The 24263-nt window shown below is 43.8% G+C and overlaps 2 protein-coding genes across 9 annotated transcripts in view; one reads left to right on the forward strand and one right to left on the reverse strand.

The window, feature by feature from the left end:
• Nucleotides 1-9334, reverse strand: part of WDR93 (WD repeat domain 93) — a 30009-nt gene extending 20675 nt beyond the window's left edge. The window contains exons 1-6 of the mRNA XM_061595176.1: nucleotides 9312-9334; nucleotides 7690-8028; nucleotides 6426-6621; nucleotides 4378-4442; nucleotides 2389-2471; nucleotides 416-566 (exon numbers count right to left, since the gene is read on the reverse strand). Of these exons, the coding sequence (XP_061451160.1) occupies nucleotides 416-566; nucleotides 2389-2471; nucleotides 4378-4442; nucleotides 6426-6621; nucleotides 7690-7956 (762 nt within the window). The 5' untranslated portion in view covers nucleotides 7957-8028; nucleotides 9312-9334. The remainder of the gene's footprint in view (nucleotides 1-415; nucleotides 567-2388; nucleotides 2472-4377; nucleotides 4443-6425; nucleotides 6622-7689; nucleotides 8029-9311) is intronic.
• Nucleotides 9335-9420: 86 nt separating this feature from the next.
• The window catches only part of PEX11A (peroxisomal biogenesis factor 11 alpha), a 43042-nt gene continuing 28199 nt past the window's right edge, over nucleotides 9421-24263 (forward strand). For 3 of the 8 annotated variants that reach the window (XM_061595414.1, XM_061595418.1, XM_061595419.1), the window contains exon 1: nucleotides 16389-16441. Coding sequence is in view for 3 of the 8 variants with exons in the window: in XM_061595420.1 (XP_061451404.1) it covers nucleotides 9554-9609; nucleotides 16326-16441; nucleotides 19703-20271 (741 nt within the window). In the remaining 5 variants the exon portion in view is untranslated. Of the gene's footprint in view, nucleotides 9610-14496; nucleotides 14561-16325; nucleotides 16442-19702; nucleotides 20274-24263 lie in introns of those variants that run through there. The other 5 variants (XM_061595420.1, XM_061595421.1, XM_061595422.1 and 2 more) reach the window with 5 other exon arrangements.

The following is a 24263-nucleotide window of genomic DNA, read 5'->3' on the forward strand; positions in this document are numbered from 1 at the left end:
AAAAGAATCAATAGCCTGGTCCCAGGCTATGGTCTGAAGGCACATCAGACCAGCAGGGTCAGTTCTGGTCAGTGCCTGGATGGGAGACCGCCTGGAAACCATATGTCAGCCACCTTGGGATTCTATCATGAAAAGAAATGCGGGGTATAAATGTAATAAATAATTAATAATAATAATAATAAATGTTAATTTTAAAAAATGAACAAATTGGGAGACGCTGGGGTGTGGGGCAACAAAAAACCCTTTTAGCATCACAGTGGGAGATCCACAGCAGTAGTAAGGAAAGGCTTTTATTTATTTATTGTAATGACCAATTTGGCAGGATGTGCATTGGGGGCCACAAAAAACTTTCAGGGCAGCCAGATATGACCCAAAGGTTAGCCGTCCCTGTCCTAGAGGAATTATGTTTCTTCACCTCTACCCCAGCCTTCTCCGGCAGGGATGGCTGGCTAGCTTTCACCTCCTTAATGTTTCCCGGAGTTGTAACTGCAACTGTTTGGATGTGCTCTGTCTCTTTCAGCCAGGAATCCTTAGGCAATCGGTAAATCTCCAGCCAAGACTCTGAGCTGCCTGCTTTGAGAAATCAGAAGAAAGCACATTAAGCAATGGGGAAAGAGAAGAAAGGTCTCTCCGTCAGTCCGTCTTCCCTGTTATGCCCCCTAAAACACAGGATTTTGCTTGCTATTATCTATGTCACATGCCACCAAAAGCAGAATTACAGATACTGCCACCGCTACATTCTTCACAAGGCTACATGTGGTAGCCAGTTGATGTGTTGCATTTGTCCTCCTATTAGCTTCTTAGTGTGTGCATTTTTCACAGTAAGTGGTTCTTAAAGCTTCTGAGCGTATGAGAAGCAAGGAGGATCAGTCGCAGGGGGGGAAATTCTAGCCAAACTGCAAAAAAGAAATAAAAGAAAAAAAGTCATACACATTCAAAAAGTGTATACATTCCCTATATTTGAAATCATCTTATTTACAAATATCAAGGCCTATTGAGAAAGTTTCCATGTCAGTGTTGCAGCTTGGATTGTGTCACAAAAACGCCGCTACCAAATCATGAAATTAGCTGACACATTTAAAGTTTCTTGCCAAAATTGATTCTTTACCCTCCAAATTGATTGCAATAGTAATATTGCTATTACTGTCATCTGCACATATGAGTTTTGTATGCTCTACATGCAACAGTGTGAACATTTCACTATGATGAGGATAGGAAACCTCTATGATTTGATAAAAAGTATCTTCTAAAGTTCTTTAGCATGCTTTTTATGAGTAAGAGTTCTAGACATATATTCTCAGTGAAAGCCAAAGAAAGTGGGATCAACCTCTTCCAGGGGACAGAAACAACTTCCCCATCTTGAGCCTGGGTGACTTAACAGTACAATCCTGTATGTGTCTACTTAGAAGTAAGCCCCATTGAGGTTAATGGAGCTTACTCCCAAGTAAGTGGATACAGGGTTGCAGTCTTAAGGAATCAGCAGGAAAGATTTGTTGTATCCATTTACCAGTGGCAGGACCTTACTGGTGGTGGGCCCATATCTCTGGAATGTCCTTCCAAGGGATTCTACCAAGGCCCTTCTCTGGCTGGTCTTCACACAGACCCAGGAGCAGCCAGGGTGGTGGGATGAAGCCACCCTCCAGACACCAGCATAACTGCAGCTTACCTGGATGGAGGTGAAGATGGGGCAGGAGTGGTGGTGCAGCAGCGAGGTCAGGATTGCATGGATGCACTTGTGGGAGCCCCAGATTGGACAAACTCTTACAATTTTTTTTCATAAAGCCCTTTCAGATTGACTATAATTCCTGGAACCCACATAAAATCAACTGTCCTACTCAAGGTAGACCCACTGAAATTAATGATCCTAAGTTAGTCATGTCCATTAACTTCAGTGGGTCTGCTCTGAGGAGGACTAGCGCTGAATACCACCCCATGTGTTTTAATTCAGGAGTAGGGAACCTGTAATCATCCAGATATTGTTGGATTCCAATGCCTATCAGCTACAGCCAGCATGGTCAATATGAAAAGTGTGGTAGTGGCCACAGGTTCTTCACCCATATTTTAACTTATTATTATTATTATTATTGAGATGCACTGGAATTTTAACGCCTTTTTCGATAAGTCATCTTCTGAGGACTCTTGTCTTTAAAAAACACAGGCTATAAATATATATTTAAAAAGTGATCCCTCTGGATAGGGTAGTCTGGATTTCTTCTTTAGAAGATTAGATTGAGCTGGTGGAAAGGAGATGCAGTGTCGCAAAACAAACTATCCAAAACACTTTATGTTAGGAAGGGAGATTCCGAAGGGAAACCTCAAGTATAGAAAATGCCATAATCCAGCTTGCAGGTCTGAACACATTTGGTTAAAGCTGACGAACACTGAGACTTGCCTTGCAGCAGGAAGCCTGCATAATCAGCCCCACGAGAGAGCTCCAGAGCCACACATGCATTTCGCTTACTAATATCTTCCTGCCAAAGAAAAAGAAGAAGATAAATATATGCTGGAATGAGAGCAGGCTGGACTTGCTGAACAGGGATGGCAAGTCAGGGAATCCGATCCAGCATGTTTGTTGCAAAGCTCTCCTCTATCACGAAGGCGTCCGAGTATACCCATCACGAGCAGTTTTGAAAGGTGAGAGCAAAGGACTTTTAATGAGGAAACCTTGGTGGTAAATGTTCCATTCAGAGAGAGAAGCATCGAAAAGGCACGTTACAAAATGCACATTAGAAAATACAAGGCTCTACCACATTCACCATTGCTTCCGAGTTCTAAAGTGGTAACTAATTTTAAATATGTGGACCTAGCTAAACAACTACAGCTGCAGAATAGGACTGCATGGTGGGGAAAATTGGGCCTATTGAATTTCAGCCTGCTGGGCAGCTGTTGAAAGCACAGGACCTCATTCAGGAAGAAAGGTGGCATCAACAATAAAATGGATCGTTGAAACACAAAGCCTACAAGTAAAAACAATCTTCTGCAGTAGGATGCAATAACCTTAAAAACATTTAAAATGACATCTGTGATAGTTCTATGAAGGCAGTACAGAGCATAAGCCATGTGGAATGGGTTTAAAAGGATAAGCATAGCAGATGTGTAGAATCTATAGAATGTGCAGAAGCTTGATGTTAGTAATAACTGCTGACATGGTCTAACCAAATTTAAGTTCCATTGATATTTTTGGGAGAACATATGCTTAAAGTTCAATCCTAAACACAGTTACTAAGAACAACGTCCTGGGACTTACTTTTGGATAAGAATGTTAGAGAATTCAATTGGAAATGGAAATGGGAGCAGAAAGTGATGCAATTCACATGTTCGTCCAAGGTCAGGAATGGAAATCACAAGTGGTATTTACGACCCTTGTTTTCTTTAGTCCACAAATGTTGCGCTAATAGTCAAGTTATTGTCTGCATTGTTTTTAACATTTCTCTTCCACTGAAATACAACTGAAATTAATTACACAGCTCATTCCATTAGTTTTGGTGGCAGCAGACAGGGAGACGAATAACGTACGTTTTGGTGGAAGCCGAAGTGTAGCAGAATGGAAACAGCACTGCTTGCAATGAACAGAGGACAGGATGGAAATCAGGGCCTCCCTACATGCCTACTTTTGAGTAAATATGGATAGGATCTTTTTTATTTAATTTATGTCCCACCCTTCCTCCCAGAAGGAGCCTGCACATCTCTTCCAGTGGCGTCTGTGAGACTTCAAAGTGTTTAAATTTGGCTAGCATTTGTAATTTACATTTAACCTCATTTACATTCAGCCTGACACAATGCATGATTATGATTATTGCTGCTGCTGCTGCCCACCCTTCAACAGGTTCCGGGGCAGGTTAGACAAAATTTAAAACATAATATTAAAAACAGAACACATTACATTCACAAGAATAGCGTGTGTCCTGAAAACATGCACTTCAAGTGCCAAAGGCCAGGGTAAAAAGGTTTACTCATAAATCCTACTGAGTTAAATAAGACTTGCTTCCAAATAAGTATGCATAGGACTTCAGATTTCAGCACTGCTGAAATCAATGGTTTTTACTTCCAAGTAAGGCACAATCAGGCTGCATCACAAATGTTTCGAGGAAATAGAGAGAGAAAAAAGAATAATTATAAGTATGGATAAATGGAAGTACCTTTTCACTAATATCATACTGGCATGAGTACCACTCAACTGATATAGGTAACTGAGTTTACATGTCTTTTTGGAATGTGAGTCTGAGGGCAGAGGACCTTCTCAGAACTCATTTTTTGGAAGTCGCTCTGACAGCCTTTTTGCAAAAGGGCAGGGTATAAATGTTGTAAACAAATTAACAAAAAGATTAAGATAACCAGCAATAACAATAGACAGATGGATACATAGGATGGACTCACCGCTTCATTGATGGCTTTTATACACAAGAGATTTTCCTTGAAAAAATAAAAAAGACGGGCAAAACCTGGGACACAAAAAGAGGAGCAATTGCATTAGACAACTTTTTCTTTCATGTTCACCAACACATCTGCTATCCTCTTTTCCATCATCCATTAAAAGACAAATCTTATAAAGGAATTATTTTCCTGCTGAGAGTTCTGAGAGACACCAATACTAACCCCCACTCAGTGGGTGACTTTGGGCCAGTCACTCTCTCTCAGCCTAACCAACCTCAAAGGGTTGATGTGAAAATGAATTGGAGGACTAATAACCATGTACATTGCCTTGTGCTCCTTGGTGGAAAGGTGGGTTGTAAATGTAGCAAATAAATGCCTAGCCAAGGAGAATCCCTGCTCCTTTGCCTCCTAGCATCTTATGTTACCCAGGCTTGCTGCTCAGTGGCTACTATCTATTATGATCTGGTGTTTTATCTCCACTATCAGAGGCTGTAGGCTTCTGAATACCAGGTGCTGGAAACCACAGGAGGGGAGAGTGCTCTTGTGCTCAGGTCCTGCTTGCGGGCTCCCTACCAGCATCTGACTGGCCGCTGTGAGAACAGGATGCTGGACTAGATGGGCTATTGGCTTGATCCATCAGGCTCTTCTTATGTTCTTGGTGGCACACTTTTGGGACAAGTGCTATTTCTCCTGAGACCACCAGGAGCCCAGCAAGGTAGCAACAGCAGGAAAAGGAGGGTTGCAGGAGGGAGATTGCATACATAAGGGCTCATTTGATTTGACTACTATTTATTAATTAATTAAATTTATATCCCACCCTTCCTCCCAATTTACTATTCTTTGTTTTGATATATTGTTCACTGAGGACTCTCCACCGATTAATATTAAGCACGCACCTTCATTTTACTGTTTTCAACACCTGTTCAAGACTTTTTGTTCAGGCAAGCCTAGACATATATACTTTTCTTATGCATATTTGTTCTTAAACTCTGCTGATTTTAAGGTATATAAGGGGTGAGATGATATTTTAGATACCTTGGTCCCAAACTGCACAGTGCTTTCCATACCAGGACCAGGACCTTGAATTTAGCCTAATGCAATTCTTTCAGCAGCAGCATAACATAGTGACATTTTGCACTAGCTGGAGCTCCTGGGCAAACCTCGGGGGCAGACCCACATAGAGCACATTGGAGTAATCCAATCGCAAGAGTACCAGTGAATGGGCAACAGCAGTCAGGCTATCCCGGTCCAAAAATGGTTGTGGTTGTCTTACCAGCTCATGCTGATAAAAGGCACCCCTAGCCACTCTGGTGACAGAGATGGATCCAGGAGCACCCCCAGATTATGGAACCGTTCTTTCAGGGGAAGTACAACCTCATCCAAAGCTGGCAATTGACCAATTATTTGGACTTGGAAACTGCTCACCCAGAGTGCCTTTATCTTGCCTGGATTCAGACAAGATTTCTTGGCCCTCATTCAACCCACCACTGAGTCCAGGCACTGGTCCGGAGCTTATATGGTCTCTTCCAATTCAGATGTTACAGAAAAACTGAGCTGGGTATCAGTAGCATACTGATGACACCTTGTTCCCTGACTTGACAGACATAGGACTCAGAGTGCATAGCTGCTAGTGTGTAGGCAGTTTCTGAGTTATGCACCAGTTCTGGCAAAAAACTGGCTGAACGTTCAAGTCCAAGTAGTGGGAGTACTTAGACACAGGGCCACATAATTGCTCCAGGTGTCAAGACCAAGCTGCAATTAAACTGAACAAGACAATAGGCACCATTGATTAAGGCAGGCTTCATCCTGCTTAGCCGTTATTAAAGCATAGAAAGGTTCTCAAAATTGTGACCTGGCAATGCCACTAGCCATGTGACCACTGTGTGAACTTGAACAACCCACTTTTTCCTCAATTCTCCCTTCTGTAAAATGGGAATAACAGAGACCCATCTCACAGGGTTGTTGTTAAGACTCACATAATGAGGCTAGAAAGCACTCTGTATATTTTAGAAAGCACAGTTAATTTGCAAATGGGTAATAGCTATACCTACCCATCTCATCCACTGTACCAAGGAGATAGGAGCCACTGCCAAAGTTTGAAACCTGTATGGTACAAATCTCGAGCTTGGCTGCCTCCCAAGTACATAACTTCTCACACATCACTATGCTGAAGACAGAAAGTCCCGTAGAGAGCCCAATGAAGATGAATTCACCAGAGGCTACCATACAATTTGCCCTTCCCACAACCTGGGAAAATTAAAAGGGAAAAGGAACACAACACAGAAGCCTGATTTCAAAATAACAACAACGGCGACAAACATTTGCATAGTGTTTACAAGTGCTTAAAGTGCTTCACATAACTTATCTAGTTGTAACTCTTGCAAAAGCCATGTAAAGTAAATCAATATTATTATCCCTCATACTACAGATGGAAAGACTGAGGCTGAGAGATAATGGCTTGCCTAAAGCCACCTACTGAGTTAATTTCAGAGGCAAGATTCAGATTGGGCACTTTCCAGTTCATAGCTCAGTCTTTTAACCACTATGCTACAAATCTTCCAACTATACCCACCAGTTAGAAATGAGTCACTATACAGAATCAATTCTTCTCATATAATCACCATCAACTGCATTCAGAAACTAGTGGGAGAACATTACTACTTCCCACAATGTTTTGAGTTTTAGGGATTCTTGAATGCAGGAACTTTAAAAGGAAGTAACAGAGTGAAACTGATGAATTACAATTTAACAAGGAATTCAATTCTGTCACCTGTGGTATGAATTGAGATACCATGTTTTTATCCCACACTACATGCGTTAATTTGATGGTGATGGTTTACTACCCACCCTTCACCCAAAGGTCCCAGGACAGGTTACAACAATTTTAAAATACAGCATTAAAAACAATTAAAAAGAACAAGATTGCCAATGTGAGAATATCTGTGTTATATTCAACACCGCTTTGTTAATAACCACTGTAGCAATTCTGCATGCATTTAGTCAACTTACACATAATCATCACAACCTGTACTTATCTGCATTTCATTTCTCTCTAACCTCACCATCCCACCTCCTTTCCATACATGTTTGTATATGCCTACCATCTTGAGCAAACACATTATGCATATGATGAAGTAGATTCTAGTCCACAAAAAGTTTATGCCCTAACAACATTTTTAGTTTTTAAAGGTGCCACAAGACTCTGTTATGTCCTACTGAATTCAGAGGGAGTGACTCCTAAGTAACGCCTACCCATCCCTTAACAAACCCTTACAAGAGTCTGAGGCTAATTTGTCCAGGAATGTCTCTGAATACCTGGAATTTAGCTGAAGGTTGGTATTGTGGGAGTTCAACATTTTGCTGCTTCATCTCCTGTAATGGATGCTTCCCCTCAATAATTTCCCAGGTCCGTTCAAGTAAAAGATTCACCATTTTATTGATCATCCGGAAAGGCTGAGGCAAAGAATCAAGGATCTCATCTGGATCTTTCAAGAAGAAATCCTCCTCTTCATCTTTTCTAATCCAGTCCTTTTCAGTGGGTGGAGGGATCTCCAGGGGCTGTTTCCGGATGAAGAGAGGCATCTTTCTGTCCCTTTTGTTGTCCTTCTACAAGCCAGGCACCACAGTGTGGAAATTTTGAACGTTGAGAAAACTCTGCAGTAAAATATAATCTGATTATTGATCAAGCTTTTTAATAGGGTTCTTTGTCATATTTAAACAGCTCTTACCTGCTTCCTGCTATGGCAACAAAGAGTGAGAGTGGGGAGAGTGCTGTTGTACTCGTGTCCCGCTTGTGGGTCTTCCATAGGCATCTCATTGGTTGTACCTCAGTGACAAAGCATCTGCCTTGCATGCAGAAGGTCCCAAGTTCAATCTCTGGCATCTCCAGATAGGGCTAGAAGAGAATCCTGTCTAAAATCCCAGAGAGCCTCTGCCAGACAGTGTAGACAACACTGAGCTAGATGGACCAGTGGTCTGACTCAGTGTTAGGCAGCTTCCTATGCTCACTATGAAAACAGGATGCTAGCCTGGATGGACCTTTGGCCTGAGCAGTTGCTTGTTTTGCTAACAGGCCTTTGCAGCCATTTATTTATTTATTTTTATAGTAAATACATTAATCAATAAATCAATCAATAAGGCTCTTCTCTTCTGTCAGAATGGAGCTGCATGTGACTGAGTCTTCCTAACTGGGAGACAAATATGCACATGTGGTCCCTACAAAGAAACATTTAGGGCAGCCTTGCTTGATGAAGTAGATGATCAGAAAGCCCACAAGGAGGACAATATCACTCTCCCACTTGTAATCCCCACAAATGGCATTCAAAGGCATGCAATACTGAACCATTGAGAGCTTTATCCTTCCAACAGAAACTCACTGGGTAAAGCCCTGGACCAGTTGCTTTCTCCCAGCCTAACCCACCTTACAGGGTTGTTGCAAGGATACTTCTGTATTTATCACACTTATATCCTAAGCAGCATAAGGAAGGGTTTCCTCCCCTGCCATTTTATCCTCACAACAACCCTGTGAGGTACATTAGACTGTGTTTGAGTGAGTGTGACTTGCCCAAAGTCACCCAACAGGCTTGATGGCTATCTGGAGATTTGAACCCAGATCTCCCTGGTCCTAATCCAGCTGGCTCTATTAAAAACGTGTGTATGTGAGGGAGAGAATTACCTACACTGTATTAAGCGAAGGGCTTCTTTGGCCCTCCTGCTGTTGCTGAACCACAACTTCCATAATCCCTGGCCATTGGCCATGCTTGCTAGGACGGATGGGACTTGTAGTCTAGCGGCATATGGCGGGCCAAAGGATCCCTACATCTGCCCTATATTACGCTCTCTATACCGATGAGATTAACAAGAAGAACCGTATGATTACTTCACAGTAACAAATCACAATCCCTCACTCCTTTCCTTTCCCTTCCTACCCCGCACACCTGTTCCCACCTGCTTCCGGAAGTTGACCCGTTGTTATAGTAACCCAGACCCGGAAGCACGCCAGCCGGCGGGGTGGGGCCGGGAAGCCCATCGGGGTGGGGCCAATGGTGGCCACGCCCCCTCACCCTACAGCCTGTCTAGCTTAGCGCGCAGGTGACTGTTTGCAGGGAACCCCCGCGCGGAGTTCGGAGCTGCTTTGCAACCGCTGCAGGTGGGGATTTGCCGTCGCCTTGGTCAGGGAATGGAAGAGTTTGTGCACTTCACTAACCAGACCCAGGGTCGGGAGCGGCTCTTTCGGTGAGGGGGTTAACGAGTGGGGGGGGTTGGCTGGCAATGTCGATGCTTCCCAAAAGAGTCTTTCAAAAGCTGTACTTTTCCTTTTTAAAAAAACTAAAAGCACTTCTTAAACTGCTATTTAGCTATGGTTGTGGGAGGAGAGGCTTGCAAAAACAATAGCGACGCACACAAATAGCAACAGGGCAATCCTGCAGATGTGTTCTGCTCGGAAGTAAGCCCCATCGAGTACAATTGGATTTACTCCCCGAGGAGCTGTGTGTGGGATTGCTCTCTTATGAAACGTTCCTTGTAACTTCACAGAAGTGATCAAGGACAGCGGCCAGCTTTAGCTTCCCAAATCGCAGGAAGTGCTGACACTTGAGGATTAGGCTGCCGCCGTCACCATCACCACCCCGCTCAAGTTTTCAAAATACCGCTGAAGTATGATGCACCTTGATATATGCATCTAGTTAATGAAAGGCTCCTGGGAACCCATATTTACCCACCCATAGGAGAGGCTGCTTAGATCTGTGTCGTTCTTGAATATTTATTTATTTATTTATATTTATTTATTTATTAAACTTATATACTGCCCCATAGCCGAAGCTCTCTGGGCGGTTCACAAGACTAACATCAAAAATACAATAAACACATAATAACAATTTAAAACACATTGAAGAGCCCTAGATAATGATACTTGCAGAAACGGTGTGCCTCTGAAATAAAGTTCAGAGAATGTGTGGCTGGGAAAGGGCTGTAATTCAGGCCCTCTCTGCACTATACATTTCAAGTAGTATCACACCGCTTTAAACAGTCATGGCTTCCCCCAAAGAATCCTGGGAACTGTTGTTTGTTAAGGTGCTGAGAGTTGTTAGGTGTCCCCCTATTCCCCTCACAAAGTGACAATTCCCAGAGTGGCTTAGCAGTCCTTCTTCCCACAGAACTCTGGGAATTGTCACTCTGTGAGGGGAATTGATTTTTCTTGACAATGTTATATTCCTTGTAAACTGCATAGAGGTTTTATTTACAATTGAGTGGGATGCAAATTTTGTAAAATAAACAAACAGCTGAGTGGTAGAGCACAGGCAGAGGGTCCCAGAACCAATCCCTACCTTCTCCAGTTCCCAGTGGGTGCTGGGAAATGCCCTGTGTCCAAAACCCTGGAAACCTGCTTCCAGCCAGAGTAGACTCTGCTGGGTTAGATGAACAAAGTCTGAGCTGGTATAAGGCAGCTTCCCATCTCTCTTGACACATCTCCTTTGGCCCAAAGCCGGCAAGGCATTGTCCCTATGTCAGAAAGGAATTTTTCGGGGTTTAATGTTTAGTTGCCACAACTAAGCAGGACAGTGAGTATTTGCAAACCTGGTTTAGATGTTTTACTTGTGCATATATTACATCCAAGTGGTAATTTTTCACATACTGCCTCTCGGCTGGGCGATGGTCTACAGATGAAAATTAATGTGCTCTTTCCCAATTAAGGTAAGGCAAAAGGGTTGAAGAAAAGGAAGGCAGGCAGTAGTGGGGAACAGGATCCAGCTGGCAAACCAGATCCTGGGCTAAGCCACCCGCTGCAGGCCACTTTGACAGGTGGGCGGGGCCAGCAACCTGTCAGTCACTGGATAGTGGCATGATATTATTTATTTATTTATTTACTGAATTTCTATACCGCCCGACTAGCATGGCTCTCTGGGCGGTGTACAACAGAAAAGTATAAGTATACACAATAAAAATCCTATAATTCAGTATAAAAAACATGTAAATAGAGATCCACAAATCTAAAATCACTTTAAACATATTTAAAGATTAAAAGACTAAAATGCCTGAGAATAGAGAAAGGTTTTAACTTGGCGCCGAAAGGATAACAACATCGGCGCCAAGCACACCTCATCGGGAAGACTATTCCACAGTTCGGGGGCCACCACTGAGAAGGCCCTAGTTCTTGTTAGCATCCTCCGAGCCTCCCTATGAGTCGGAACTCGGAGGAGGGCCTTCAATATTGAACGTAGTGTACAGGCAGGTTCATATCGGGAGAGGCGTTCCAGCAGGTATTGTGGTCCCGTGCCGTATAAGGCTTTATAGGTTAAAACCAGCACTTTGAATCTGGCCCGGAAGCATATTGGCAGCCAGTGCAAGCGGGCCAGAACAGGTGTTATATGTTCAGACCGCCTGGTCCTCGTTATCAGTCTGGCCGCCACATTCTGCACAAGCTGTAGCTTCCGAACCGTCTTCAAAGGCAGCCCTACGTAGAGCGCATTGCAGTAATCCAGTCGAGAGGTTACCAGAGCATGGACAACTGAGGTGAGGTCCTCCCTGTCCAGATAGGGACGTAGCTGGGCTACCAACCGAAGGTGGTAGAACGCATTCTGTGCCACCGAGGCTACTTGAGCCTCGAGTGACAGGGAAGGATCTAAAATAACTCCCAGACTACGAACCCGCTCCTTTAGGGGAGTGTAACCCCGTCCAGAACAGGGTGAATATCCACCGTCTGATCAGAGAAACCTCCCACCAACAGCATCTCAGTCTTGTCTGGATTGAGCCTCAGTTTGTTAGCTCTCATCCAGTCCATTATCACAGCCAGGCAACGGTTCAGCACATTGACAGTCTCACCTGAAGAAGATGAAAAGGAGAAGTAGAGCTGCGTGTCATCAGCGTACTGATGGCAGCGCACTCCAAAACTCCTGATGACCGCACCCAGCGGCTTCATGTAGATGTTAAAAAGCATGGGAGACCGAACTGACCCCTGCGGGACTCCACATTGGAGAGCCCACGGTGTCGAGAAATGTTCCCCAAGCACTACCTTCTGGAGACGACCCGCCAAGTAGGAGTGGAACCACTGCCAAGCTGTACCTCCAACTCCCAACTCCACGAGCCTCTCCAGAAGGATACCATGGTCGATGGTATCAAAAGCCGCTGAGAGATCAAGGAGAATCAACAGAGTTACACTCCCTCCGTCCCTCTCCCGACATAGGTCATCATACAGGGTGACCAAGGCTGTCTCAGTGCCGAAACCAGGCCTAAAACCCGATTTAAATGGATCTAGATATCAGGTCATCCCTTCTTCTTTGCAGCGGGGCTTGAATTCAAGCCCCGCTGCAAAAGAAGATCCCTGCTGAAAGTGGAGCTTGAAGTCACAGCTGAGTGGCGGCGGGTTCAAGCCCCACTTTTGGCAAGGATTGGCTCCACTCTCAATTGGAACCAGCCCCAATGGGGTTCCATTTGTCACCAAATGTAAATGGCTCCAAATACATCATGTCCTGTCTGGTCCTTTTTAACGGGAGGTGCCAGTGGTTGAATCCAAGGAACATACGGAGCTAGCTGCCTGATACCAAATCAGAAAGATTGGTCCCTCTAGCTCAGTACTGTCTACACTGATCTAGGCCTTGCTTGCCTAGAAACAATTCTGAGTGTACTTTAAGACTCCCAGTTGTTCTTTTGCGGCCACATCTTTACCTGCCATCATATATTCTAGGTGTGAGGCAGGCGGATGTAGCATGGGAGAAGTGGTCTCCTGAAACAGCAGGGACCTAATTAGGCCCATGGTCTGGAGGTTCCCCACTGCTGAAATAAGGGTACTATATCCCCATCGTCGCTAACATATCCCAGGCTATGGTCTGAAGGCACATGAGGCCAGCACCTTGTTGAAGCTAAGCAGGGTCAGGACTGGTCAGTGCCTGAGGGGTAGACCGCCTGGGAACCATATGTAAGCCACCTTGGGTTTCTATGATGAAAAGAAAGGCGGGGTATAAATGTAATTTTAAAAAAGAGAGAATGAGCTCTTTTCTTCCTCTGTTTCTCCCTTCAAAATTGAGAGTACAACAATAATTGTTACTCTCTTTGGGGGGGGGGAAGGCCTGAGTTGGAATATATAAATGAATAAAGCATGAGAACATAAGGAGAACCAGGCTGGATCAGGCCAAAGACGGATTTAGTCCACCAGTCTTGTTTTTCACGGTAGCCAGCTGGAAGACCACAAGCAGGCCCTGACCTCAACAGCATTCTCCCTATTTGAGGTCCCCAGGAGCTAGCATTCCAACTCATACTGCCTCCAAGAGTGGAGGTAGGACATAGCCGTTGTGGCTGTGATGTTATGGCACAGTTTATTTCTGTGCCATCTTTGGGCGAAAAAGACTCCCAAGGCAGCTCACAAAAAGTGTTCACAAATGCAAAATACAAGTAAGAAGAATATATACAAATCACAAACATTTAACACAACCGAAACTCAACATTAACCCCCCCCCCACTGAAACCAAATACATCCATCTTCCTGGCAAAGGGCCATCCCCAGAAAGTTGTCAGAAAGAGTAGAGGTGAGGGGACAAGGCAGGTGGAAAAGCTGCCCCTGAATGGTCCCGGCACAGTCTCACCCACTCAGCCACTGAAAACCTTATAGCCTTATTGATAGTGTTCTCCTGAGGTTTGGGGAAAATGCTTTAAGTACCTTACTAGGATTTCAGCAATTCAATCATCTCATTTTTTATTTTGCTCTTATTACATGGTGGAAATCGAGGCAACATAAGTGGCATTCCCCAGCCATCACCAGTCGCTTCATTTCCCCCCCATCGATGCACCAGGGGGATGGTCTGGAAGAACACTGATACAGCAACTTTGCTTAAGCTAAGCAGAGTTGGGCACTGTGCACACCCAACTCCACTTCGCATAAGCAAGTTTGCTGTATCATGTTCTTCCAGACCATCTCCTGGGGTCTAAATGTGGGGAAGTAAGACTCGAAGAACAAAGCAATCCAGCAGAAAAAGGGGATTTGTCAGAGAATTTCATTGTGGGCTCCTTTTGTGTGTGTAAGCTCAAAAATCGGTAGCTAGGTATGAAAGGAACGCACCATCAACCTGCATCGTGGTTTGTAGAGTTAACAAAAGCAGCAACAACAAAAAGCAGGTCCTTGCCCTGAGAGGCATACAATCGCTAAGTTGTTGTTAGAAGGTAAAGGAGAGGCAAAGCCAATAGAAAAATGAAGGTAAGTAAATGAGTTTGCAGTTGCATGTGATAGCCAGTCACTGTATTCCTGACTTTTGGCTGCTGATGCTTATACATTACCTGGCCGTTGCTTGTTGAATGCCGTATCTTCAAGCATTGCATGGTGCTTGTAACTTCATTGCCGTTTTCTTACCATGTTCAGGGACTCCTGAGGTGTCTCAGTGCGCAATGTCTAGGGATGGGAGAGAAATTCAGTTTGGTTCATTTATTTATTCATTATTAAATTTATATCCCACCCTTCCTCCCAGGAGGAGCCCAGGGCGGCATGGTTTGCATTTTAATAAGAAACTACCTAATTTGCACTTTTCAAACCGATATGCAAACTGAAACATAATTATCCTTTGAAATTTGTACTTCTCTGAATTTTCTGATGCAGTTCTTGAAACGGCAAACATGTACAAACATATCAGGGGACAATGTGCATAAAAATATATAATTAGTAATTTTAATTGATTTCTATATATTAAATGTATTAGTTGCTTTTCTTCATAAAACTGAACTCAAGGCAACATACAATAAAAATTAAAACCAATATGAAACTAACACAACTAAAGATTTTTTAAAGAAAACACACAGTACATGGATATAACAGGGGAACAACCCACTGCCTAAAAGAGGCTGCAACATCAAAAGCCCTGCAAAAATGAAGAGCCAACTGCCTGGGAGGAATGTTTTTGCCTGACACCTAAAGACAGATAATGATGGTGCCAGACGTACCTCTCTGGGGAGAGCATTTTGTAAGCAGAGGGCCATCACTGAGAAGGCCCATTCTCATGTCACCACCCTCCACACCTCCCTTGGAGGGGGGGCCTTAGATGCTGAATGCAGGGCCGGGTTGGATATATCCACATAAGCATGCAGTGTATCGGGGAAATTGCTTGCAAAACTATGCAAAAGTGTGTGTATTAGGAAAAATTCACAGGAAAATGCTGATGAATTTTTATGAGTTTTTTTAAAAATAAATTGCTAGGGAATTGTGGAGAACTGGAAGAATGCAAAACTGAGAGAAACCGAAACTGACAGATGCAGCCATCCCTAGTAATGCCGGGCAAGCAGAGATCCATCTGTTTAGTAGCCAGAGAGAGAAGGCTTTCTCACGAAGTCATAACTCAGTGCAACAGCTTTCCATGCATACTGTTCCAGGTTCAATCCTGGACATCTTCAGGTAGAGCTGGAAGATGCTGTTGTCTGAAATTCCAGAGGGCCACTGCCAGGCACCGTAGACCAGCCTTTGCCAACCTAGTGCCTTCCAGATGTTTAGGAAGAACCAAACCACTGTCCCTAGCCTAGAGTTACATCCAAACCTGGGGCCATGGCTTGTATCATTGCAAACAGCTCCCAAAGGCATGTTTACAGTAAACCATTAACTCTGGTTTACCATGATGTGGGAACTAGGCCAATCTTTCGGAAAGGTGTGGGAGAAATGCTTTTACAGTATGTTTCATGCCAATAAGTTCAAGAATAAGTTCCTATGGGGCATCTGCTTGTAGTATTGTAGTATATCCTTGTGTGCATAGTAGCATTGCTTGAGTTGCCTCCTAAAAATGGGCAACATAAATGTGTGTGAATGTCATTTTGTGCTTTACCCCCTGAGGAACAGGCTGCTCTTGCTTCTTTGATGCTGCTGCCCTCTTATATATGCCCTAATTTCATTTTGGGAGTCCAAATTGTGTTCCACTGTGAATGGCCTGGTTTCGCCTGCAACATGAATACAGTTCTTCACGGTTTTTCCCTCCCCATTCCAGAGCAACTCAGTATGCATGCATGCTGCTTAGCTACATGTTAGAGCATAAGACCAACCAGGAGAAGGTGGTAATGAAGATCAAACACCTGGAGGCGAGCTTGAACTCGGGGCGCAAGTGTGAGTATGTTGCTTATTTAGAAATGCAAAAAAAGAAAAAGAGGCAGGCAGTTTGTAGGTATAATTGGGGTGGTGGGGAGGGAAGAAAAGGCCAGTTGCGAATGTACAAAAGCAATATATATATTTGAAATGGATCACAAATGATTACAAACAAAATAGTGCCTATGTTGCTGCTCTTGAGCTAATTCAGAGTTTTGTTAATTGAAGTGAAAAGCAGGGCCGGCTCCAGGTATGCCGGGGCCCTTGGGCATCAGCTTGCCCTGGCCCCCGGTGTGTGTGTGTGTGCGCATGTACATGTCCCCCCACCCCCACCTACCTGTCTGCTGTCTTTTACCATTGCCCTTAACGAAGATGGTGGCCGCGGTTTCCCTAAGGGGATGATGCCTCCACCACCATCTTTGTTGATGGCACGTGTGCATGCTTTGTACACGCATCTCTGCCATCAACTAAGGTGGCAGCAGGTGCTTCAGTACCTTAGGGAAACTGCGGCCGCCATCTTTGTTAAGGGCAACGGGAAAAGACAGCAGACAGGTAAGTGGGGGGACGTGGGGAGGCACGGATCACGGAAGGGGAGCAGAGGGACGGCTGAGGGCCCCCCTGTAGCTCCAGGGGCCGTCAGGCAAGTGCCCCACCTGGCCGCCCTTTAAAACAGTGAGAAGAGCTCACACAACTGTCTTTGTCCAACCCACCAGAAATAATTGGCCTATTGCCAGGGGTACAGGACCTTTTTCAAACCGAGAACAATAATGCCTTCTGGACAACCTTCCGAGGGCCACATGCCAGTGGTGGGTGGGGCCAGAGGCAAAAATAGACAGAATAACGAATGTAAATTTTACCTTTGTTTAATAGGCTAGTTTCTACATGCGCTCACCCATCGTTCTATATCCAGACAAGCGCAAGGCATTGGATTTCAAGGACGCATTTCAGCCAGGCAAAAACTCTCAAGGAGGGTGTGAAGCAGGGCCAGTGAGGAGTGTGGCTGGAGAGGGTGTGTGGTGTAGGGGCAGTCCTGAGGGCGATGGAGTCTTGGAGGCTTGCATTCAAGGGGCCTGAGGTTCCCCACCTTGGTCTTTTGGAACAGTCAAGCCTTGACCTCTTTGCACAGTTTTTTAAAAATTGCATTAATGATACTCCCAAATGATTTCATTGATGTAGGCGTGAATGGGCATAATATGTACCTGGGAAGCTCCTTTTGTGAGGACATGCTTGCAAAGAAAATCCTACGCATCCTTCTTTGCTTTTGCGCAGTTGCTGTACATCAAACGTCTTTGTTTTTTTTTTTTAATAATTTTTATTCAAATTTTCAGAAGACAAACAAAACAAAGTCAAACAACAAAAGCATAATAATACAATAAAAAATCTTCTTGACTTCCGATTTGTTGCAGATCAGCTATAAGTATATAATATATATCAAACCTGTCCATTAATACATACAAGATCACTTTTCTCCATAGGCTATCTTAATTAATCGTCAAATCCCATTATCATCATTTCATTTTTATCTTTCAACAAAAAGTCTAAGAGAGGCTTCCATTCCTTAAGAAATATATCTGTCGATTTTTCTCTAATTAAGCATGTCAATTTATCCATCTCTACTAAGTCCATTAACTTCAATAACCATTCTTCCATTGTTGGTGTTGATTCCATTTTCCATTTTTGTGCATATAATAATCTTGCTGCCGTAATCATATATATTATTCTTCCATATTTTCTGTTTGTTTATCCATAAAACCCAATAAAAAAAATTCTGGCTTTGACTGAATATTTATCTTTAAAATTTTTTGCATCATCCTACCTATCTGTGCCCAGAATGATTTTGCCTGTTTACACAACCACCACATATGATAAAATGATCCTTCTTGTTGTTTACATTTCCAACAAACATTAGGAACATTACTATACATTTTTGACAACTTTTCTGGAGTCATGTACCAACGGTACATCATTTTATAGAAATTTTCTTTAAGATTATAGCATAATGTAAATTTCAATCCTTTTTTCCACATATTTTTCCATTGATCCATTTGTATGTTGTAACCAAAATTTTTTGCCCATTTTACCATACACTCTTTTACTTGTTCTTCTTCCATTTCCATTTTTAACAAAAGTTTATACATTTTCGCAATTATACATTCATCATTTGTACACAGACCTATTTCAAAATCAGATTTACTTATTTCAAAACCATACATTTTCTTATCCATTTTATATCTTTCTAACAATTGTAAATAGGCAAACCATTGAGAACTATATCCTTCCTTTATTAGTTGTTCTCTCTCTTTCATTATATATTCTCCATGCACATTTTCTAATAGTTCTTGATAAGTTAACCATTTCTCTTTTCCAGCCATTTCTCTTCTATAAAACGCTTCTTGACTTGAGACACATAATGGTATTTTGGAATAAAACCTTGGTTTATATCTGTTCCATATTTTCAACAAATTTAATTTTTAATGAATTGCACAATGTATACGCAAGCAGTGCACATCAGGAGAAATCCAAGTTGTTGAAACAGACACTTAATTTAAAACACATGATTGATTTCCGAGGACAACTATCACATGTCAGCGGGCCTTCTAGAAGTGTGCAGAAAAGGGTCTGTTGAAGTACGTGCTGTTTGAAAGATCTGAGCCCATTTCTCCTTGTATAATGCTATCTCCTCCATTGTGTGTGTGTTATGTGCCTTCAAAGTTATCCAATATTATATGGTAGGCTGTTGGTTCCCAGTGTGAGATATATCAGTGGATCTTGAATTAGGCTCCTACACAAGAAGCATCCACATCTCAAAAATATATGTTGCCTTGTTTGGCTGTCTGCAGCTTCCAGACCATCTTCAAAGGCCCATGAGACCCCCTCTATCCAGCTAAAATATGAAGTGTAGTTGGAATGATGAATATGAAGCAGATGTGGGCCATTTACAGGTTGCTATATTGTGAGATCACATATCAACAAATTCAAGTTGTGCATTAAAGTGGATTTTATACTCTTGTGCAACAAGCCCGCTTCCACTCTTTGTGGTAAGGAAAGGGATGGCAAAATGCACTGAAAAGCGCGGGACGACAATTGCGTTACATGATGTCTTCTAACCTCCCCCTGCAAACAAACCAGAATGGATGCTCAATATATAGCGGACATCATATAATCTCCCCGCAAACTTCATGCAAGCACATCAGGATGAATGCTCAATAAACAGGTTGCTTGGAAATGACCTCAGAGAGAGGCCAGTCTAATAGTTGATTCTCTTGGTCGATTCTCTTGCAGTGTTCAGGCTTGGCAACATGGTGCATGCCATCGTGGCAGCCAGGCAGGCCACCCAGTTGCCACATTTGGTTCCCCGCTTCTGCTTGACCGTCTCCAACCTGAGCCGTGCCCTGTACTTTGTCTGTGACACTGTCCTGTGGGTGAAGAGCGTGGGGCTCCTCTCGGATATCAAGAAGAAGAAGTGGGGCAACTGGGCTACCAAATGCTACTACTATTCCCTAATGATAAACCTGGCCGAGGATTTGTATGAGCTCTGCTGGCGCATGGAGCAGGCAGCACGGATGGGGAAGCCTAAAGAGGACTCGTCTCCTTGCGGCCCACAGTTCCAGAGCTTGGTTTCCCTAGCAACGGGTGGGCTGCAGCCCTTTCTCCTTCTCCTCTGTAAGACCCTGAGGAAACATCCTCCTTTGCTTCTTGACACGGTGAAGAACCTTTGCGATCTCTCTAGTCCGTTGGACCGGCTGGGAATCTGCAAGAGTAACCCTGGAGTCATTGGGCTCTGCGGTCTCATCTCTTCCATAGTAGGGATCCTCACAGTCGCCCGCCCACACCTGAGGCTGAAGCATTGACTCCAATGCTTCACTGATGGCTTCCATTTTGCCGAGCTGTCCTTTGCACGTGAGCTCATCAGGCTTCCTCTCTTGGCAACAAACCTATTCTCTGCATCTGGCTTCGTTTCCACTTTCCCCCCTTCGTATGATGATATTCTTCAGAGACAGCAGCCCTTTGATGGGAGAAGGTGGCGGTCAGCAATGTCTTCTGTAAGACTAAGCGAAGCCTTTGAACTGTGCAGTGGAAAATGCAACATTGTACAGAACTGTCACCAGTCAAGATTTTTGTAGAAAAAATGGTGTGTCACTCTGCACAAGAAATTAGAAAAAAATCTAAGAGTTGAGGTTGAATCGAAAGAGGAGTGATTTCTCAGACTATGTACACTTTCACATCTGACCTTGTTTTGCCAGGGTTTTTTCAGTCATTACAAAAATTTGCCAAGCTGTATTACTAGAGGCAATAGGAAGACTGGAAAAAGAGACGTCTTTTTCTATGGGAAGCCAAATGTTGTTAAAACTACCCCGTCTCTAGCTTCCTTTTATCCCAATGTTGCTTTTAGTCAAACAAAATACACAGAAGTGCAAAACCTGATTCACCATAATAAGTATAATAAGATGAACAAACCATTTGTCTGTCTGGGAGGGGAGAACTTCTCTCTCTCTCTCTCCCCCCCCCATCCTTAGCTTCCATCAAGGAATGGTGCTGACACTAAACAAATAGACTCCAAAAACGATAGGATGGATGGATTGGCCAAGGATATCTTTTCATTAGCTCTTTGAAGTGTGAGGAGTGTTTTAAAGGCTCCTGTGTTACAGGAGCTTTGTTTCAAGCAGGGGTAGGGAACCTCTGGCCCTCCAGGTGTGTTGTTGCACTCGCAAGTCCCAGCCAGCACAGCTAATGGGTGGGGATGATGGGAGCAGAGCTTGGAAAAGTTACTTTTTTGAACTACAACTCCCATCAGCCCAATCCAGTGGCCATGCTGGCTGGGGCTGATGGGAGTTGTAGTTCAAAAAAGTAACTTTTCCAAGCTCTGGATGGGAGTTGGAGTCCAACAATGACTATAAGGCCACAGATCCCTGTGATGTTCCTGCTTGTAGGGTAAATATGGTAAGTGCTGTTTATAATAGAAGACATATGGTAAGTGGCGTGAAAGAGGAGGGGGGAGTACATGAGCAGTAGAATGCTGGATGATTGGCTGAGCGTTTGAGTGGCTGGGAGTATAAATGGAAGAATGACAGTTGAATCTGGGTGGATGTTAGTAGGGTGGAGAAGAAGGTGTTTGGTGGTGTGGATGTTAGTAGGGTGGAGAAGAAGGTGTTTGGTGGATGGATGTTAGTAGGGTGGAGAAGAAGGTGTTTGGTGGTGGATGTTGGGAGTGTGGAGAAAGAGGTGTTTGAGGGTGGATGTTGGAGTGTGGAGAAATAGGTGTTTGAGGGTGAAGGTCAGGAGTGTGGAGAAAGAGGGAGTGGGAGTTCTGATGAATAATAAGTCAAGTACAAAACAGGAATAGATGAAACCATACGCTTGTGAAACATTCTAAAACTAATCTTGTTATTTCTGATATTTAATAAATACTTATTTGGTTTACCAAAGGCCTGATCCTTGGCTGGGGGATATACATACCAGAAGGGAGGGCAAGGTAATTACCAAGGCTGAACAGAAACAGTATCTAATGGTGGCAGCGGTGAAGGGAGGAATAATAACAATTCAAGTATCCAGAGCAACCCAGAGTTGTATGCGTTATCTATAAAGATACAAGGGAGTTGGGAACAGCATAAGCACGCAGTCACAAAAGTAACCAGCTAGAGAGAGACTCAAGCAAAGTCTCTGGGAGTATTGGTTATAGGACGTGACTGGTGGTGCTGCCTAGCAGGGGGATCTAGTGAGATCTGTGCTAGAGTGGAGTGAGAAACCATATAAAGGACGGTCCGGACTGGTGGTATCCCTGGTGGTGCCTAGTGAAAGGCAGTAGCCACAAGCAGGTGGGAACCTGACAGGGAGAACCAGGGAAGGACGTCACATGTGGTGGCTGTAGCGGTGGGATACGAACCATAAAGAGTCCCTAAAAATATATGTGGTGACCAGACAACAACTTGGCAAAGCAACAGAAACCATTTTAACAGAGGCCAAAGAAAACAGGGTGGAACCTGTTATCGGGCCTAAGGTCGCCATAGCAACGCCTGGCAGGCCTGCTAAAAGAGAGAAACTGTATTGAATGGTCTCTAGTGAAGAGGCAGAGCAGTTCAGGGAAGAGCTGGATAAGGATGCAAATGTGAAGCAAATGAAGGACCAAGCCCTTGCACAAAAGATTCCCTTTACTGACAATCTGAGGAATCAAATTGTGTGTGAGAATGGGATTTTATATAGACTGTGGATGCCTGCTGAGAGAGAGAATGAATGTGAACCAGTGAAACAATTGATGGTACCTAGCAGATACAGAGCCAGATTGCTAGAGGTAGCCCATGATGTCCCATGTGCAGGGCATCTTGGAATAAAGAAGACCAAGAAAAGATTGGCTGCACACTATTATTGGCCAAATATTTCTAAAGACGTAAAACAATATTGTTTATCTTGTGACATATGCCAAAAGGTGGGGAAAAGTGGAGTAAAGACAAAAGCACAATTGAAGTCCCTTCCTATAATAGGACAACCGTTTTATAGAGTGGGAATAGATTTGGTGGGCCCTTTTTCCAAACCCACAAGGCATGGCAAGAAATATCTATTGGTGGTGGTGGATTTTGCCACCAGATACCCAGACGCTGAAGCACTAAGATCCGTGGAAGCCCCTGTAGTGGCAGAGGCTTTATTAAAAATCTTTATGAGGCTGGGTTTCCCTCATGAAGTGTTGACGGATCAAGGCAGTGTATTCATGGGAGAAGTGATGCAATGTACGTGGAAGTGTTGTGGTCTAAAACATTTAAAGACAACTACTTACCATCCAGCAACTAATGGGTTAACTGAGAGATTCAATGGGGTTCTGAAGGGCATGATAAGAAGTTATGTTCAAGATCACCCACAAGACTGGGATGAACGTTTGGGGTGCTTCTTATTTGCATACAGAGAAGTCCCTCAGGAGTCAACAGGCTTCTCACCCTTTGAACTGATGTTTGCTAGAAAAGTGAAGCAAGCCTTGTGCCAAGGGCCTGTATTAATAGCACCAGATTACGAGCAACCATTCATTGTGGCTACGGATGCGTCGGACCTAGCGCTGGGAGTCGTCTTGCTACAAGAGAGAGGAGACACCAGACATCCAGTGGCGTATCTTAGTCGCAAGCTGACATCGAGGGAGAAGAATTATTCGTCGGTCCAAAAGGAGTGCCTAGCGGTCGTGTGGGGACTGAGCAAGTTGCGCCCATACGTGTGGGGACGAAGATTTACAGTGACGACGGATCATCGAGCATTGTTATGGTTACAGACTATGAAAAATCATAACACTATGCTGCAGAAGTGGTCCTGGGCTCTACAAGATTACCAGGTGGACTTCAAGTTCATAAAAGGCAAGGACAATGTATTAGCCGATGGACTTTCAAGGCAGGTGGCCGGGACTGCAGTGACGTGACCCAGACGTGGGTGCAAAAAAGACATTTTCCCCAAAGAGACTTGTTTTTTATTGTTAACGCGTCGTATGAATCCTAGAGCAGGAATAATACTTTGCTGTTATTTTAAGGGGGGGGGAAATGTGATGTTCCTGCTTGTAGGGTAAATATGGTAAGTGCTGTTTATAATAGAAGACATATGGTAAGTGGCGTGAAAGAGGAGGGGGGAGTACATGAGCAGTAGAATGCTGGATGATTGGCTGAGCGTTTGAGTGGCTGGGAGTATAAATGGAAGAATGACAGTTGAATCTGGGTGGATGTTAGTAGGGTGGAGAAGAAGGTGTTTGGTGGATGGATGTTAGTAGGGTGGAGAAGAAGGTGTTTGGTGGTGGATGTTGGGAGTGTGGAGAAAGAGGTGTTTGAGGGTGGATGTTGGAGTGTGGAGAAATAGGTGTTTGAGGGTGAAGGTCAGG

Source organism: Rhineura floridana, chromosome 14, assembly GCF_030035675.1.
Source record: "Rhineura floridana isolate rRhiFlo1 chromosome 14, rRhiFlo1.hap2, whole genome shotgun sequence".
Taxonomy (NCBI): domain Eukaryota; kingdom Metazoa; phylum Chordata; class Lepidosauria; order Squamata; family Rhineuridae; genus Rhineura; species Rhineura floridana.